Here is a 17,705-nt window from a genome sequence, read left to right as displayed (position 1 = left end):
GGTCTCGCACTAGCACTTACGCAATCGTTACCTTACCGATCTCGGTGGTTCCTGCATTCAAAGCTCAGCCGAGAGACTCTCCGCATGAAGGCCAATGTAAGAGTGTAAATGCAGTGCTCGGGGCTGTTTTCTGTTTTTTGGAACAGACACAATGGCTTATCTACTTTAAAAGTAAAATCCCAAATCCCTTGGGAAGCAGAGTTTCTGATGAATCCCATGCATGTCGAGTCTCTCAAGTTCTTCTGCCTTGCTTTAAAAAACAATCTTGCAAGAAAGCAGAACATTGATTAATAAATCACAGAGCAGGAGAGACTTCAACAACTGGAAAAAGCAATATTGACTCACAGAGGCACCGAATGCTGAGAAGGAAGAGAAACAGTTCCCGTCTGCCTGTCTAACCTGCCTGCTGTGTTCATCCTCCGCGTTTCCATTGATGAAAATTTCAGGAACCCCTTAGAGGAGCCCCACCCCACTATCACTGTCTCTAATATTGGCTGTGTCTAATGCTTTCATAATGGGGTATGTCTGCTTGGAGCTGTAGAGAGTTAGGAGTGTCCTGCAAGTACCTCCATTCGCGCAGCTCTCCGGACCCCTATGCAGAGCCCCACTGCGTACAGCTCCCGGCAGGATGACAGACTATCTATACCAGTACCTTTACCTATACCTAGGCCTAATACCTATATTCATCCTTCTTGGGCCCAGGCTGCCTGGTGCTTTGGAGGAGCATTTTGGGTGGGAAGAAGCTCAGGGTGCCACTCAAGGCTGACCCTGCTCCAATGCTTCTCCACTTGGAGAGCCCAGAGTCTGAAATAGGAAGCAAGCGACAGCCTCCCCATGCCACCCACACAAACCGTGCTCCCAAGGGTGGGAGAGCTGCATCCTATGGGGCTGGAGACATAGGGAGAGTTTTGGGGGTTCAGGGGTGGGGAGCTCTCTTGCTTGGCCCCTACAGCTCCCTGCCCTCCTGCTCTGCAGGACTGGGGCTCTCTCATGCTGAAGGAAAGAAAGGAAAGGAGTACTTAACAGCCTGGGGCCAGTCCCTCCCTGCCTGGGGAGCAGCAGCTCTACAAAAGCAGCACGTTATGCACAGTAAAATGAACTGCAAGCCCCATGTGAATGCGAATGGAGGCAGCCTGGAGGCTGGGGGGGCAGCCAGGGCTTTGCAGTTCACAGGCCGGACCTGGCTCTGAGAAACGGGTTGCCAGGGCTTAGGGTCTTGCGTCTATGATGCAGCCAGAGACAGACAAAAACACTCCCCAGGACGGCCAGGCCAGTCAGTGAGCCCAGCAGGACGGGTACAATCACGATGGAGGCAGGGCCTGGAAAAGCAAAGGAGCCCAGCTGTGAGCAGCAGAGTCAAAGCTGCAGCCCCGCTCTCCCCATTGCCCTGCCCGACTGTTCCCCTGACACTGCCCGCGCTGTGGGCAGGTATGCAAAGTCACTGAGCCCAGTGGCAGCTCATGCCATACAAATGGAGGAGCCACTCAAAGCGGCAGCATTGGGGCAGGAAACCCAGCCGGTGAAATCCAGGCTGAATCTCCCCGTCACTGGCACTCGCCCGGCATCGAATTCATACAGAAGACGGCTGCCGCCTGCGGAGATCAGCCGTGACCTGTCCTGTGCCAGACAGGATTTGCAAGGACTTCAGAGCCTGGGGAGACTCGCAAGTCAAAAGGTGCTGGGGACTGAGCCCTGCAGTGACTACAGGAGGCACTGACCATGTCTGCAAACACCCCACCGTGGATTCCTCACCTGCCCGATCCCACCCGGGCTGGAGCCGCAGAGCACACGGAGAAGCAGACGTGACTCGGAGCAGAGTCAGGAGCGCGGGGGAGAGACCCACCTTCCACCTGCTCCGAGGGAAAGGCGCCCTCCACCTTCCTCACGGGGCCGACTGACACCAGGTTGTGCGGGCTGCCGGAGCTGCTCCTGCCGCTGGGCTGGGAAGCTGCCTCTGCGCCACCAAGGCAGCCCTAGGAAAGACACGAAGGGGGGATCTGGGTTTCTGCTGCACAAGCCAAGCTTTGGTGGCCAGAGCAGTGCTGGAGATGACTCCCTTCCACCCAACCCGGAGTCGCTCCCTACGGTAGTCTCCAGGGTTTGGCCAGCCCCAGTTTCAATCCGTGCTCCCCTGTCCCTTCCCCCTGCACAAGTTGTCATTATTCTAACGCCTTTCTGAGCCCGTACAGGCTGCAGTCAATTATTTCTCTGCCTTTCCTCCAGGTTTCACTCCCAGGCTGCTCATCCCCATTTGCTAGATGATGAGCAAAGACCAAAATGAAGAACCATGCCAATCTCTGAAGCTTCCCAAACTCTGGGGGCCGAGGTGCGGAGACCCAGACCTCTCTGTAGTGCGAACCCGTGGCAACGTCCCCTGGCACGCTAGCTCTGCCATGCAGGAGGGGGGCAGCGCCGGTCCATGGGGTGGTGCCATGAGGTTACCGCGTGCTCGTTTGCTGACACGGCTCTTACAACAGTAACCAGCGTGGGGCGGCGGGGTGGAAATAAGGTGCTGGGAGCTGGGGAAGCTGAACTGAGAGTGGAGATTCAGCTGTGGCCTGGGGGCATGACAGGGCATGATTAGGCAGGGACCCTGGGAGCACAACTCTCCCCTGGGCCCTTTGCTCTTATCGAGGGACGGGGGAGAGCACTGAACCAACCTGGTGGCCTCCTACAACCAGGTCACCAAATCCTTAGACGCAGGGGGAGCAGTGGACATCGTCTTCATAGACTTTTGGAGGCCTTCGACACTGTCTCTCACCCCGTTCCCATTAAGACACTGGGGGCTGTGGTGTCAACACCCGCACAGCCAATTGGGTCACCAACTGGCTGGAGGGCCGCACCCAGAGGGTGATGGTGGACGGGTCGTGTTCGACCTGGAGGGAGGTGGGCAGTGGGGTCCCCCAGGGCTCGGTCCTCGGGCCCGCACTGTTCAACATCTTCATCAGTGACTTGGACGAGGGGGAAAAAGCGCCTGTTCAAATTTGCAGATGACACTAAGATGTGGGGGGGCTTGGGTACATTGGAAGGATGCAACAGGCTACAATCAGACCTAGACAGGTTACAGGGGTGGGCGGACGAGAATAGGATGGGCTTCAACACAGACAAGTGCAAGGTGCTGCACCTCGGGAGGAACAACCGGCACCATACCTACAGGTTGGGGAACTCCCCTCTTGTCAGCACGGAGGCAGAAAGGGATCTGGGGGTCATCACTGATGCCAAGATGAACATGGGCCGGCAGTGTGGGGACGCGGTCAGGAAGGCCAACCGCACCCTGTCATGCATCCACAGATGCATCTCGAGCAGGTCCAGGGGGGTGATCCTCCCCCTCCATGCGGCACGGGTCAGGCCGCAGCTGGAGTACTGCATCCAGGTCTGGGCGCCGCGCTTCAGGAGGGATGTGAACAACATGGAGAGGGTCCGGAGGAGGCCACTCGCATGGTCAGGGGCAGCAGGGCAGGCCCTACGGCGAGAGGCGACGGGACCTGAACCTGTTCAGCCTCCACAAGAGAAGGCTGAGGGGGATCTCGTGGCCTGAAACAAACTAGTCAGGGGGGACCAGCAGGCACTGGGGGAGTCCCTGTTCCCCCGAGCACCGGCAGGAGTGACCAGGAGTGACGGTCACAAGCTGGTGGAGGGGAGATTCAGACTAGACATCAGGAGGCGCGACTTCGCGGTCAAGGCAGCTAGGGTCTGGGACCGACTTTGAAGAGAAGTGGTGCTGGCTCCTACCCTGGGGGGCTTTAAGACAAGGCTGGAGAAACACCTTGCCAGGGTCATTTGACCCCAGTACCCTTTCCTGCCATGGCAGGGGTTGGACTCGATGATCTGCTCAGGTCCCTTCCGACCCCACCAACTATGAAACTATGAAACCATATCACGCCTTTGCAGCCCGCCACTCCCCTGCCCAGTGCTGTGGGGGAGTCGCGTACCTGCTCACAGCCAGGGCTGCTGCTCAGGCAGATGTTAAGCTCGCAGTGTAGATACGCCACGGAGTGGTTCAGCATCTGGAACAGCTGGATGGTGAAGCTGGCAGCTCTGGACTGGCCGCCGTGGAGCGACTGAATGTGCCTGCAGTCGAACGGCACCCTGGTGGGGATGGGGAAGGTGGTTTCACTCCCAGCCGCTGCCAGCCCATGGGGTTTCCCAGCCTCGAAGCCGGCTCTACAGAAGGAAGCCAAAAGCCCCGGGGCGTTAGCAGGCCCCCGGTGTGGGCAGCTAGCAGGACACGCGCTGTCCAGATCACAGCACAAGGGCGCTGTCACAGTCCGTCATCAGCCCCTCGCCATGCAATACGGGCCAGGTCACAGGCCGAGAGATGAGGGCACCTAAATCCCCAAGGCGCAAACAGGGTAAGGCATCCAAGGCCACCCAGGCAGCCAGCAGCAGAGCCGGGCTCCAGCCCTTCTGCTTGTTCCCCAAGACCTGGAGGAGCAGAGTTTGCTGGGAGCCTGATCGTGTGCAAACAGCGGAAAGGAAAGGGGTCTGTTTGCTTAGGCAGACACAGCCAGGCCAGGGCAAGAGGGAGGATCTCTCACCGCTGCAGAGCAACGGGAGAAGGCTCCTCTGCTGCCTTGGGCTTGTCCTCCCTGCCACTGGGGATCCCATTAGCTGCACTGGGAAGGGCCCAGAGCAAGAGCCAGGAGCACAGCCCCAGTTCCCAGGGCATGGCATAGCTCGGGGTCGCCTCCCTGCAGCAGCAAGCGGACTTCGGAGGAATCATGCAGCCCCCCAGCCCGTTCCCAGCACCAGCCGAGCCTGACCCGGGGAACAAACAGCACGCGGCCTCCGGGCCGGGGGTCCTGCTGGTGGGCGTCACGCAGCATGCCCGGATCCGCAGCACAGGGTGGCTGCCGTTGCTCTGCAGAGCGATGACAGCCAGGAAAGTCTCCGGGGAAGACAGCAGCGCGTGGGCCCCCGGGGCGGCTTCTGCAGCGGGACGCAGGCTCATCCGCGCAGTGTAGTTCCCAGAGCCGCAGGTGTTGTCGGACACGACCGCAAAGCTGGAGGGGGAGAGGGGGGAACAGGGAGACTCGGACCCCTCCCAGGCTCCCCTGGCCAGAACAAGCAGCAAAGAGCCTGGCATGCAGCCTCCCTAATCCTGTTGGGAGCCTCGGCCACTTTTAACTTTGCTCCGTGACCCACATCCCTGCAGCTCCCAAAATGTCGCCTCTCGTCTCCTGAGCCAGCAGCCCCTGGGGAGCACAGCGGCGGGGATGGGTCATGCTGCACCAGACACTGCTTTCTCCACTGGCTCACCCAAGCGGCTAGTCCCCTGGGCTCTCACAGCGAGACATGGGACATAACACAGGAGCTCTGAAAAGCAACCTGAAATGCAGGTGCAACAGCTCAGGGGCTCAAGGGGGAAGGTAGGCAGGGACTACGCACCCTGCAGCTTCCCCAAGTAAATGCCTTTGGTGTCAGACCCCTGAGAGCATGAGGCACGAACACGTCAGAGCAACTCCCCGTGATAATCACCCGTCCAGAAGAGCATCCTCCAGCTGCCCCGCGCTCCGCTGCCGTGCCCGGCTCTGCAGTGCCACGGGCTCAGCTTCCAGCCACGCTGCAGCAGTCCCCCAGTCCCCCGCAGTGTCCTCAGTCACGTCACTTATTCTAGCCACCTGCTCTGCCTCTGTGTGCAAGGCAGGCCTCTCAAAGGACTCCGGGCCGGTGACATCCAGCAGACGACTCCTCTCTGAAGTGAAGACCATTGGGACTTCAGAGGGATCAGAAAGGCTCTCGGAGGTGGGCTGGAATTGGGACAGGCCTGTGGCTGGAAGAGTCTCCAAGCTATCTGATGCCGCTGCATTTGAGACAGAAAACTGGCTCACCGTCTTCTCAATGAGTCTGTCGGAGGTGAAAGCCGGTTGTGTTGCAACAGAAGCTCTGGTCCCAACTGTGGTAGCAGAAGCCGTGGACTGGGCGAGCCGAGTGCTGAGATCAAAATGGCCAAGCAGCTTCCCAGTCTCTTCCAAAGATGCCCTCTCTGGAAGGCGACTTGGCCGGCCGGATGGCAGCTGTGGCAACAGTGACACCGGGGCCTGAGCCGGCAGCTGGCCAGCTGTCACGCCACCCTCCGTGACGGATCTGCCACGTGCCTCCCCAGGGGATGGCGATGCCGTCGTAGCCTCGTTGGAGGTGGTAACAGCAGGCAGCAGGTCAGACCTGCTGCTTGAAGTCACAGGGAGAGATGCTGTCCTGCTCGTCGGAAAAGTAGTCACCTGATCATCAGTAACTGCAAATGGAGACCTTGAGGAGCGAGGATGCACACTGCCTGATGCTAATTTACCGTCCTGTTGAAGGGCTGTTGGTCCTGCAGACAGAGGTGGCCGGGCTGACCCTGGGACAGGCTTAAGACCAAGGATGACTGCGGTTGACAGCTGTGTCTCAGGGCTGGGTGCAGCTGGTAGAGAGATGGTGGTTCCCAAGAGCTCCTTGCTTCCTTCTCTTCTTGCACTGCCTATTACTGCAATGCTCTCTGTGGGCTTGGCCTCTTCTCCTAAGTTCACTAGAGAGGACAAACCACCAGCTGCCTCCAGGCTGGTGAGGCTAGATTTCAGGGTGGAGGAGCTGGGGACGCTTGTAGACGCATATACAGACATCCCTGCAGAAGACCTGGACTGCCTCGGTGTCTGCGTACTGGTCCCAAGGGGCTTCCCAGAAACGGTTGCTTCTGTTTGTCTCGCCGTGGAAAATGAAGCAGGCCCTGATGCTAAGACTGGTTTCTCTGTTGTTCTGAATGGGTTGGGTGGGATGGGAAGAAATCCAGTGGGCTTGGAGAGGTCAGCGTTCGTGGAAGCTGCAGGGGTTGGCGTTGCTGCATGGCGTGCAGTGACCTCTTCTGACGGGGTATTGTTGCCCGCTGCTAAATCTGAGCGGTTGCTTCCAGCAGACGGCACTGAGGATGCCAGTGCAGGGCTGGGTATGGATTCAGTTTGCAACAGAGGCTTTCCAAGTGACTCAGTGGACTGCAAAGGCGTGAGGCTGGTGCGCGCCTCGGCCAGGAAGTTCGTGCTCCCCACCGAGGATGCCAAATGTCGCTTATCAAGGGCGGACGTGGTCACCGAGCCGAGATGAGGGCGTCTGCTTTGCAGCGTTAGCTTTGAAATGAGCTGAAGCCACCCTGTGCCCCTGGATTCAGCATGGGGAGCAGATGTTGGAGAACCAGAGAATCCCTTTGCTGGCAGCAGAGAGATAATGGTGGGAGAGCTCAGATTTTCAGCTACAGGCAGCGTTTCGGTGGACATTTGAGGGCTGTGCAGGGTGGGCAGGCTCAATGCTGGAGGGGCCACACTAAGGTGCTCTGCAAACGCTCCCCTTGGTACAAGTGAGCTGGTCTCATTCCCCTCTGGGGTCGGGGCAGCAGGTGATGCGGCCCCTTCGGCCTGGTTCTCAGGCCGGGATGGTGGTGCTGTCATGCCGAGCTCCCCCAGTGGATATGGCACACGCTCGGACGTGGAGGTTTGGGGTCCAAACAGGCTCACGGCTCTTGTTGAAGCTGAGAAAGCAGCAAGTGCTGCTGGAGAAGCAGCTTGCCTCTGCAGCTGGTCAGGAGCAGGGGAGAGGGCGGCCGCAGCTCCAGGAGCCTCACTCATGGAGGAAGAGGAACTGGCTTCGTTCAGGATCCCACGGCCGCTTGAGGGAGTAGCCGATCCCCGGTCTTGCTGGCTGGTGAATGAAAAAGCAGTCGCCAGCCTGTCTCCTTCAGCAGAAGCAGGTAGGATGGACAGTGCTGGCTTATCCGCAGGCAGAAGGACAAACAGAGGCTTCACCAAAATGATGCTGGAAGGACTCAGCCGTTTTAAACTGGCGGGGTCTAACGCGGAAGACAACAGCGCAGTGGATGACGGCAGGACTTCCTGGAGGGTGGCACTGAGGTCTGCTGTCAACGGAGGGGCGTTCGGCACGGGGTGCAAACACAGCGCGTCATCAGCGCTCCTGACCAGGAAAGGCAGATACTGAGCTGACGCGGGGAGCAGCAGGTGCTCGGCACGGAAAGCACTCAGGCTCCTGGTGGTGGTGGCACCGGAGCTATTGAGCAGCCCCTGCGCCGGGGGCTTCGCGGTCTCTTCAGGATCTCTGAGCAGCACGAGCCCAGGGGCTGTGGAAGCAGACAGGCGGGGTGCAGGAAGCCCCGTGCGAGCTGGAGCAGCCGTGCCCGGCAGCCGAGGGGAATCAGCGCTATTCAGAGGCGGGGACCCCGTGGGTACAAGGGTGGCGGAGCTCAGCTGCCCCTGGCCCGGGGATGCAGGTGACGTCCCTGCTCGTCCCGCGGCGGCTGGCTGGGATAGCAGTGCACGGGCCTGTGGCTGGGTTAATGGAGATGGTCGACCAGCTGCAGCCTCGCTGCTCTCGGGAGACCTGGCTGGTTCAGGGCCACGGGCGCTTGCCTGACGGTCGATGCCACACGGCAGAGCCAAGGTTGGGCGCTCTACGCGCCTCTCCCTGCCTGCTGTGGAAAGGCCTAATTCACCAGGAGGGACAGACCGGGTCACCGAAGTCAGCCGGGGCTCATCGGCTCTGCTCCGGAGCTTGTGCAAGGACTGCGACGAGGCCTGCGGAGCTGGCACTTCCGGGGGGCCTGGGATGAAAGAAGGGGGAGCATCCCCCGGCGGGGGTGCCAGAAGTGCAGACAAGCCATCTGGGCTCCCTGGGGTGCTCAGCTCAGATGTGATGGGCAGGGTGGTCTGACTCTCAGTCATTGCTCTCTTTGGAGGGGAAAACCCCACAAGCGCCAGCTGCTTTGCCCTGGAAATGATCACAGCAAGTCCTCCAGACACTGGCTTTTGCAAGAAGGCCACAGGCGTGACCCTGGCACCCAGACCCAGAGTTGCACTAGCCAGGTCAAGCCGGACCTGCGGACTGCTCTCTCCCAGCCTGTCGCTAGAAGGGCCCAGTGCAGGGAACCGAACCCCCCCCGGCCCCGCGGGAGCCTGCGTGGCATTGACAGCAGGCACTGACAGCTCCTTGGGGCTTTGGATAGGCACGCGGGAATCAACAGCTCGAGTCACGGGGGAAGCCCTGGCACTCGGCACTGCTGTCTCCCGGATCCCCTCGGGGGGCACGGAGCCTGCAACGGCAGAGCGGAGGGGCCGAGGTGCCCGAGGCCCGCCGGGGCGGGACTGCGCCGTGCTTGCACTTGCCGTGCCGGGCCTGGATGCAGGAGCATTTTCCCTTCTTGCTGCTTTCCCTAGAAGTGGCTCATCTGTGTCCTGCACAACCCAGGACTCTGTTTTCTGCCTTAGGACAGGAGTGCTCACGCTGGTGAAAAAGCCAGAGGTCTGGGCATTTAACACGGCTCCTTCCGACTGCAACTGTTCAGACCCATCAGAGTTTCTACTCGACTCTTCCAGGAGCTGGTCGGTGCCTTTCTCAGCCATCTCTGCACGCGCAGCGTCGAAGCTGGCTGCGGCTCCACGGGCAGGGTCAGCTGCGAGAGTCTGAAATGGAAAGGTCACCTCCGCGGGGTCGTCTTCTGCAACGGAAAACACTGCACTGGTCACTGGGCTGCTCTGAGCTCTCGCCTGCAGTCCTCCAAGAAAGCTCTGGCCTAATCGCTCACTGACCTGGAGTTCATTTCTGGAGGCACCTAATAAACAGAAAAAGCCCTGTTTCTTTTCTAGTAAACACACGTTCACCAGCTCGCAGGGGTAGCTCGCCACGGGCAGTGAAAGCAAGCAACTCCAGGCAGGTATGGCCTGATGCCATCCCTTCTACTGGCTGCTACCACTGCCGCAGTAAGCGCCAGCCTCCACTGCCTACCCCTCCGGTCATCTATCAGGGCAGTGCAACATGGGTGTGAAATAGGCCGGCTCACCCTTTAGCACCAATTTTGCATGTGGAGTACCAGATAATGCAAGGCGTTGGCGAGTCCAGCCTGAGGTTACCGCTTCTACAGATGCAACAACTCCCTTACAGCAAAGCGAGATGATGCACACAAAAGGGGGCTTGCCCTGGTCCTGCCCAGCCAGGTCACTGGCACCGCCTTCACGCCCAGGAGCGGCTGGTGCGGGGCAATCGGATAACCTGTACCCATCCGACTAGCTGTGCTTTGGCTGAGGGTTCAGAAAGGGCCTTCAGCTCTTCCCAGTGGTGCTAATAGACGACTGCAGCCTCAGCTGTGTGCACTGATACTGGGCCCGACCAACATAGGCAAGGAACTAGTTTGTGGCCCCCAACATGTGCTTAGGGCCACAACATGCACAAGAAAAAACAAGGGGGCAAGAGCAAACCCACTTGGGAGAACTGGACACTAACTTCTCCTGTCCCAGGGTCGCAAAACTTCCTACAGGCTGGCATATCCCGCTGGTGAGCTCAGCAGGGCTCTATCCCTGCATCAAGCAAAGGAATAAGACATAAGGAGGTTGGTTCCACCCTTGACTTAGCCGCCTGGACCAAGCATTTTCTAGCAAGGAGGTCCCCAGTTTGCAAGATGAGAGAGGTGCTGAGTACTGGTGCATCTAAAACATACATCCCCCCTTCTTCCCGAAGGGCGAGCTCCTGGTTCTTGTATCAGGTTTAGATTCACCAGTGCCCTCTGGTTGCTCACTCCCATGCTACATAGGTATAATTTGTGGCTCAGGACAGATCAAAACAGGATGAAAGTTGTTTGGTGTTGCTAGAGGGGCACAGAGCAGGCTGGGCATGCTGGACCCCCTCTCGGACCCAAGAATAGACACTTCATTGTGTCGGGAGGAGCCCTGGGGTTGAAAGAGCCGTTGTCTTTTGAACATGTTTTCTCTTCTCCCCCTCCTCACACTCTGCAGTGAACATTCCCAATTGCAATTTCCAAGCCAGTGACTAAAATGTGAAACTTGGCTGGAAGGAAAACACATTAAGCCTTTTACTGTAGGCTCCTGGCAGCAAACACAGGTGAGTAAAGCTAAAAGGTGTTTCGGCACCAACTAAACTCCAGCTTCCAAAAGGCAAGGCAGGGGTCAGGCAGCAATGTTTTCAAGTCGGTCCTCTCTGCCCTGCTTTGCTTCAGGACAAAAAGCGAAGCTGGCACTTGAGGTCAAACCCATTCTGATTATGCTCTGGGACAAGGCAAGACTTCACCTCTCAGCAGTGACTTTGGTGAATAGATACTGCAGCTGTCGGCCGCGGGGAGTTTAAGGGAATGCAAGAGGGAGGGTTTTCAGAAGATGCTGCAGTCTTGTATCAGAGACTGGTGCATGACAAATCAGTCACGGGGACCGGCGTGCATTTTAGGCTGTGGCTGTGCAATATGGGGAGGACGCCCCCTTCGCCCTTCAGCTCCAGCTGACAAAGGCATTGACGCACGCACTTTGCTTTCACCCTGTGCAACTGGGGCTCAAGGGGACATGGCAACAATCAAACTTCGCTCAGTGCTTTGCTGAACGGGGGATTTGAACAGAAGCTTTGCCGCAGGTACTCATGGGCATGAGAAATGCTCCGGGTAGGGAGGGAAATGCAACAATTATAAATTCAGTGGAAGCAGAGGGGTAGCCGGGCGGCTCCGCGACTGGGCACCCACCTCCCCCAAAGGTGGCACCCGACGCAGCTGCCCTCCCCCCGGTTACGCGGCCGAGTGGGAGATCTTCTGGATCCCCATGTGCTTATCTGTCCCCACATCAGTGCTTCCAATGAGCTCAGGCAGTTAAGTTAGTTCCCGTGTCATGCTAATGACAGGTCAGCCTTGCATGTAATACAGACTGAGCCTTTGGGAACATGGGAGCAAGTGGAGCTGCTCCTTCCTTCCCAGGGCTGCCAGATGAGGCCAGGCCATCTACCAGGGCTAAGCTTTACCACGGGAGCAGGAGGAGCTAGATCCGAAGGAGTCACTCACCTGACAGACCCAGCAGCCCAGCTGCAATCAGAAGGAAAACGGGGAATTTCTCCTGCATCTTCTGAAACAGGCTGGTGGACTTGGGTGTAGAGACAAATTGCTCTGAGAGGTAGCAGCCAGCTAAGACAGTCCCGCTGCCTCTTAGGGATGGGCAGTTGTTTTGAAAGGGCAGGGTATTGGGTTACTTTATAACCGCTCAGGCCAGGGAGCAGCCAAAAACCTGTCCCAGTCCAGCCCGCACCAACTGGAACATATTGATTGGTAATGAAGACAGCTGGGGAGGTCAATGGGGAGAAGCAGCCTGTCATTTCCTCTGTCTGAGCTTCTTCAGAGGCAAGCACAAGGCTCTTCCACTTGGTTTTTGGGCCTCTTTTCTACACCCTAATTTTTCAATGCCGGCAGGACGCTCACACTGGCCTCCCCAGTGCACGATGCCAAGGTAAAATCACTGCCCCTTCTTGCCACAGCTCAATAAGAGCTCCCACTGGGAGTAGACAAGTAGGCTGCCCAGGATGCTATCCCCCCAGCCTTGCCCCGTCCCCCTGGCTCCTAAACAGACAACTGCATGTGGCTGTAGTGAAATGCCTATTCGGGAATGAGCCTGGCTCCCCGGCTGGTCTGGATCCCCCCACAGCACTACTTTACCCTCATCATTCACCCCAAGACCAGGTGCAAATTTTATCAGCGGTGATTTTCTAGTTCTTACCAGATCATTGGAGAAAGCAGTGAATAGCATTAGCTACAGCCAGGCAGAAACACCCTGAATCAGGAATTGGTGACAACCCCCAGGGACTACCCGCTTCTGAGGTCTGTCAGTTAGCCCGGCTTTAATCCCTCCAGCATGTGCCTTAGTTAGCATTGACTACTGCTAACATCTTAATCAGAGCCTCGTCTCAGATTTAGCCCCTGCCTGCCACTACGATTGAAATCAGAAGCTGCCAGAAAGATAGAGGTTGTTTAAGGGGAGACAAGCTGTCATCATTTCTGTCCACCCCAACACAGAAGAGATACCTATAGAGGGTAAGTTTCTCCCTTAGGAGGGAAGGATTTCTAACGGTTACAGCAGGACTTGTTCAGCACTTGAATTTCTCTGAGAAAGGGGAAGAGTCAGGCTTAACCCCCGTCACTCAGATGCTACAGGTCTCCATTATTCAAATGCTGGGCAGGCATTTTCAAGCTTTGTGGCTGAATGGCACTAGATGTTACAATTCATCCGGTTAAATATAAATGCAAAAGAACAATTGCATTCACTTCTGTTTCAGAAGCACTTGAGTAGCTGACGGCTGCTCAGCCGACAACTGTAGCCAACCCGTCTTCTGCCGGCAAAAGAAAACTGCAAAGCAATGCTTGATTACACCCAACACATGTTTGCTTAATATGATTCGAAATATCAGATGGAAAAAAATAAACCTCTTGGGCAGAGGGGTTTAAGCTCTTATCTAGCAGAATGTAGGCGGATTAGGAGAGTGTCCTAATGAAAACTGAAAAGGTTGTATTTGTTTAAAAAAAAACAAAAAAACCCACACAGTCTCACCGTGGCTTTTAACAAGTGCCTGCAGAGGAATCACGCCATCGTCGCCTGCCTACACTAAAGGGGCTGGGATCAGCCCTCTGCTTTGCAATTCAGGGCAAAGCTTATCAGTGGTGCGGGTGCCACAGAGCAACGCTGTGCACACATGGCTTCCAGGGTCAGGCCATGGCTGTTTTGGCCTGGTTTAGGCTGCCATGATATCAGCAGCATCAGCTCAGGGCACCTGAGCGGTGCCGTCCTCTCTCCTGTATCGCAACCTGGGGTTAATGCAGGGCTTTGCTCCAGGCCTGTCAAACAGGAGTCTTCACCGGAGCTGAATTCACCTGGCAGAGAGTAGTGCTGACTCACCGTGCGAAGGAGGCTGCTGGAAAGATGAATTAACTCCTCCCTGCTCGGAGCTGCCTGCACTGATGTTTCACCATGACAGGATCAAGATGGGGATGGACAAGAAGGAAAGCCACAGAGCTAGACACCGAAATCACTTATATTCCCCAGCGGTGTGAGTAGGCACCAAAGGATTGTTTGTTGGGCAGCAGTCACAGCTGCAAGCCTCTCTTTTCCCCCAAGTGCTCTATCCTGGGTCGACAAACCCCGTACTCCCGAAACTACCTGTATGGTGGCAGCTGCGTCTGGCCAGGACCAGAGCAGCCCATGGGGCTGAGCACTTTGGAGTGCAAAAGATTGTCCCAGCCCCAGCGTAACTGCACAAGACCGAGGGCTGAGCACAGGGAAGCAGCACGTTGCAGCAACAGGCATCGGGATTGTGACGCTGCTTCCCTACGGGCAGGTCATGTGCCATGAAACTTCAGGAGTCCTGGAAGGAGACATCAAGGAGGTGGCTGCTGGCACAGGAGAAAAGGGGGACGTGGGGAGGGGGGTGACAATAAGCCATTTTCTGCCCCTGCACTGCCCACATAGTGCAGCTTGCAAGGAAATTGCTTTCCGGCTGCTTGCCAGAGCCCGTGTCCCTCACTCTCGTATTTTATTCTGGTGCTAAAACTTCGGGCTTTGGAGATCAGCGAACAGACATCCGGTTGTCTGGCAGCCCCCTGTTACAGATCAAAAGCCCAGGAACAGGCCAGCAACATGTGGAAAGACAGTCTGGAGATCCGGGTTCTGCGCTTAGTCAGGCCATGCCCCTGATGTTTAAATTGGTTGTCGCTTTGCTTCTCTCCCTGCCCAGCACTGTCAACTCTTTGAAGTGGAAACTGCCTCTTTGCTTGTGCTGTAGCAAGTGCTGTACCAAGTGCAAACCCTATCTCAGCTGGGACCTCTAGGCAACACCAAAAGCAGAAATGCATCAAGGTGACTTCCCCATTAAAATCTTCTGGCAGGCTCTGGACTCCCCACGATCTGCTCCATATATTGCCCCAGCCAGTGCACTTCTTGGTCTTCCTTGTGTACAGCTTACCTGGGCACCTAGCCTGTGCTGCAAAATGTTACCCAGGTGGAAGGTGTTAGGGGTCAGTGCAGGACAGGGGAGACCACGCTGCAGCATGGCATCAGCTGAGGTGTAATCGAACCTGTGCCAGGCTGTAATTTGGCAGGCAAGAATTATCAACACAATCTTCAGGTGCCAGTACAAAGCACATGCTCCTCTGCCACTCAAGCTAAAGGAGCAACCCCATATGCTGCTGGCTGCAGCCTTCCTGTGGGCCAGCTCCCACACACAGTCATGAATTACCACACTGGAACCCAGGGCCAGGCCCCCCATCAGCTCCCAGGCAGACAGACCAAAGGGATGCAGGTGCCCAAGTCACTTGGGGGCTTTCGAGAACATGGAGTTTGTGCACATCCCATGCCCTCCATGCATCTCTGTGATCACGGCATCCAGCGAGCTGTGTCTGCTCCTTCTTCTGCCTCACTTTGAACGCTGACTTTCAGCTTCTTGGCAACCAGAGAGGAAGTGAGTGGGGACCAACACAGCAATAATGTGTGCTTGCTGTCGCCAGGTCAGAGATCCTCAGCTGGTAGAAAGCGGCAGAGATCCACAAAGTTACTCCAGCCTCAGCCCTGATTTCACATCACTCGTTCCTCTTCACTTCTCACTTCTGGCCTCACCTCCCAAATCATTACCCAAAAGGAAACATTCACCTATGCTTGCTATCTATCAGTGCAGACAGCCCTGCCACACACGCGCCGTTCGCCATCTACCATCTGATTAAAAGCATTAGCACCACCTTCCGTAGTGAACAATGCAGGAACTCCGGAGTTGGGATGATCTATGCCAAGCTGCCCCTGCTGGCGTATAAGGAGTACAAACGCATCTCAGCACCCGCAGAAGTGCTGACCTCTCCGGCACAATGACACAGGTGCTGAAACAAGTGCCTTGTGTTCAGGTCAGAGACCACGAACAGTTGCTGCAGCAGAGAAGGCCGCAGCAACCATCTGTGTTAACTTCCCCACAGATGGTTCCTATTTCAGGATAGAAATAGGAACTTATCATAAGCCACACTCAGCCTCTCGAGTTAAGCTACCTCCCTGGTTTGCTCTCCGGTCTCTTGGCTTTCATACAGCAAGATCAGTAGCTGCTGCTGCACTCCCAGGGACTACTCAGGCCACAAAAGGTGCTGGATAAAAGCAGTGTCTCACTAACCTCTGTCCTTTCCATCAGTTTAACAAGCTCTAAGTGGCCTAGAGAACAGATCTGGGCAAGGCAGGAGAGCATGGAGGGTCTCTGGAGAAATGACAGGGGAAGCTTTGGGCTCGGTGTGCGAAAGAGCTTGGAACATGCACAGTGGAGCATGTGCTGGAGTCAGCACTGCCCCAGACAATACACTGATTCCTTGCTCCAGCTTCAGAGCTCTGCAAAAGCAGGGCTGCAACATGTTCATTTTATGGCACTAGATGGTAGGATGCAGAGACGGGGAGGTTAGAAAACCACAGAACACAAAGGTTATGTGACCCTCCCCAGCACAGAGGGGGGGGAAGGCACTGCGCTCTTACAAGTCCTGCCCAGGGCAGGGGGTCAAACTCGATGACATACTGAGGTCCCTTCTGACCCCAATATCTAATATCTATATAAAAATCCCACAGCAGACAGCTCCATTTGCCAGGGACACTTTGCTGTGTACACTTGCTAAAGAAGTGGCGGAAGAGCCAAGAGGCAGATTCCTCATCTCAAGGCAGCAAGCTGGGGTGGGGAGCAGGCCAGCTCTCTCTGCTTGTTTGCACAGTGTTATAAGACTTTTCACAGTGGCTCCTTCAGGTGATAAAGGCACGCTAGCCTCCTTACACCTACTCCACGGGGGGAGGTAGAAACAGATCCATAAGCTGGAATCATTACTGATATATTTCTCTAGGTCAAGAATGGGAAGGGCAGAAGAGCTAAATGGAATTAGGTACCCAACCATTTGACTTTCAGTGAGATTTGGGCACCCACCTAAACTTCTGGGGGGCTCCTTTAAAATCCCAGCCCAAGATTTTAGGGCGCTCTCTCTGTGTACCCATTACTCAGCTCTGAATGTCATCCTGCCCCGGCAGTTGCTGCTGCAAACCCAAAACGTCGTGCTCTTTCCTTCATTGAATTCAGAGGGAGCTCTTCAGGAAGCCACTTGGACGCTGAACAGAAACCACAAGTGAGCATCAAAAGTTTATTTAATGAATATCCCACATGTCAACAGCAGCCCGATTTGGAGGGTAGGGGATTAAAGAGAACTCGAGAATATTGCCCATACAATAGCCATCCACAAAAGAAGAAACCCCAGGTGCAGAGGCACTTCCTTCCTCTAAAATGGGAAAAGATTAGAGTACTCAGCTGCTACTCCAAAGAGAAGATAATGATATGTAATTTGACAGCCATGACTCTTAGAGGAAGAGATTACATACATAATAGCCATCTCTAAGTGTCAAGGAGGGAGAAAGAGAAGGGTCTATTTAAAAATCAAGCAAGAGGGTCCTGAGCTGTTTTACATATACATTAGGCATTTTCTGTTTCACCAGCTGAACGCTAACTGTGCGGCAAATCTATGGCCTGATTCTGCCCTTGTCTAGCTTCCACCCTGCAGTGCTGTGTGTATGTTCACATCCATTTCTCCGAGGGCTTGTCTCTCACTGCTTTGTCTTCACTGCTACAGCTGCCTTTAAATCAGACATCACCGATGCCAAATGTGATCTGCCCTGGTAAAGTTTTCCCAAAGCATCTCACACACAACTAGCATCCCCACTGCCTCTTCTGGGCACTAAAACTTCTCCTTCTCTTTTTTTTTTTTTTCTTTTACAGCTGCCAGTCTACTTCAGCAGTGCAGCATGCAGGGTTATGGCAGATCCCACCACTGCTTTAGACAAACTTCTTAGCAACATGTTTTTAATGGCCTTTTACAAAACAGGACTCACTTCAGTCCCTGATTTAGAAATGGCTGGGCA

At 55.9% G+C, this 17,705-nt stretch overlaps 1 protein-coding gene across 1 annotated transcript; it reads right to left on the bottom strand.

Moving 5' to 3' along the window:
• Nucleotides 1-1,031: 1,031 nt before the first annotated feature.
• On the bottom strand, nucleotides 1,032-11,867 carry LOC149853519 (uncharacterized). The gene is made up of 6 exons (XM_090027469.1): nucleotides 11,810-11,867; nucleotides 5,479-9,589; nucleotides 4,764-5,003; nucleotides 3,933-4,164; nucleotides 1,844-1,973; nucleotides 1,032-1,319 (listed from the first exon to the last, which is right to left on the bottom strand). The coding sequence occupies exons 1-6, from the start codon at nucleotides 11,865-11,867 to the stop codon at nucleotides 1,168-1,170; spliced, it is 4,923 nt and encodes a 1,640-aa protein (XP_089883595.1). The 3' UTR covers nucleotides 1,032-1,167.
• Nucleotides 11,868-17,705: the final 5,838 nt, after the last annotated feature.

This window comes from Crocodylus siamensis, chromosome 14 (genome assembly GCF_052110815.1).
Source record: "Crocodylus siamensis isolate JL-2025a chromosome 14, ASM5211081v1, whole genome shotgun sequence".
Taxonomy (NCBI): Eukaryota; Metazoa; Chordata; order Crocodylia; family Crocodylidae; genus Crocodylus; species Crocodylus siamensis.
Note: the sequence above shows the minus strand (reverse complement) of the source record. Positions and strands in the feature narration are given on the sequence as shown.

Excerpts from the sequence above, each read along its gene's own strand:
- LOC149853519 (XM_090027469.1), bottom strand. The coding sequence starts at position 11,867 with ATGCAGGAGAAATTCCCCGTTTTCCTTCTGATTGCAGCTGGGCTGCTG. Across the intron at positions 5,004-5,478 it reads GAGGATGCTCTTCTGGACGG|CTTTGCGGTCGTGTCCGACA; the intron begins GTGATTATCACG and ends CTCCCCCTCCAG. Across the intron at positions 4,165-4,763 it reads GCGTGCTGTTTGTTCCCCGG|AGCCGGCTTCGAGGCTGGGA; the intron begins GTCAGGCTCGGC and ends TTCCTTCTGTAG.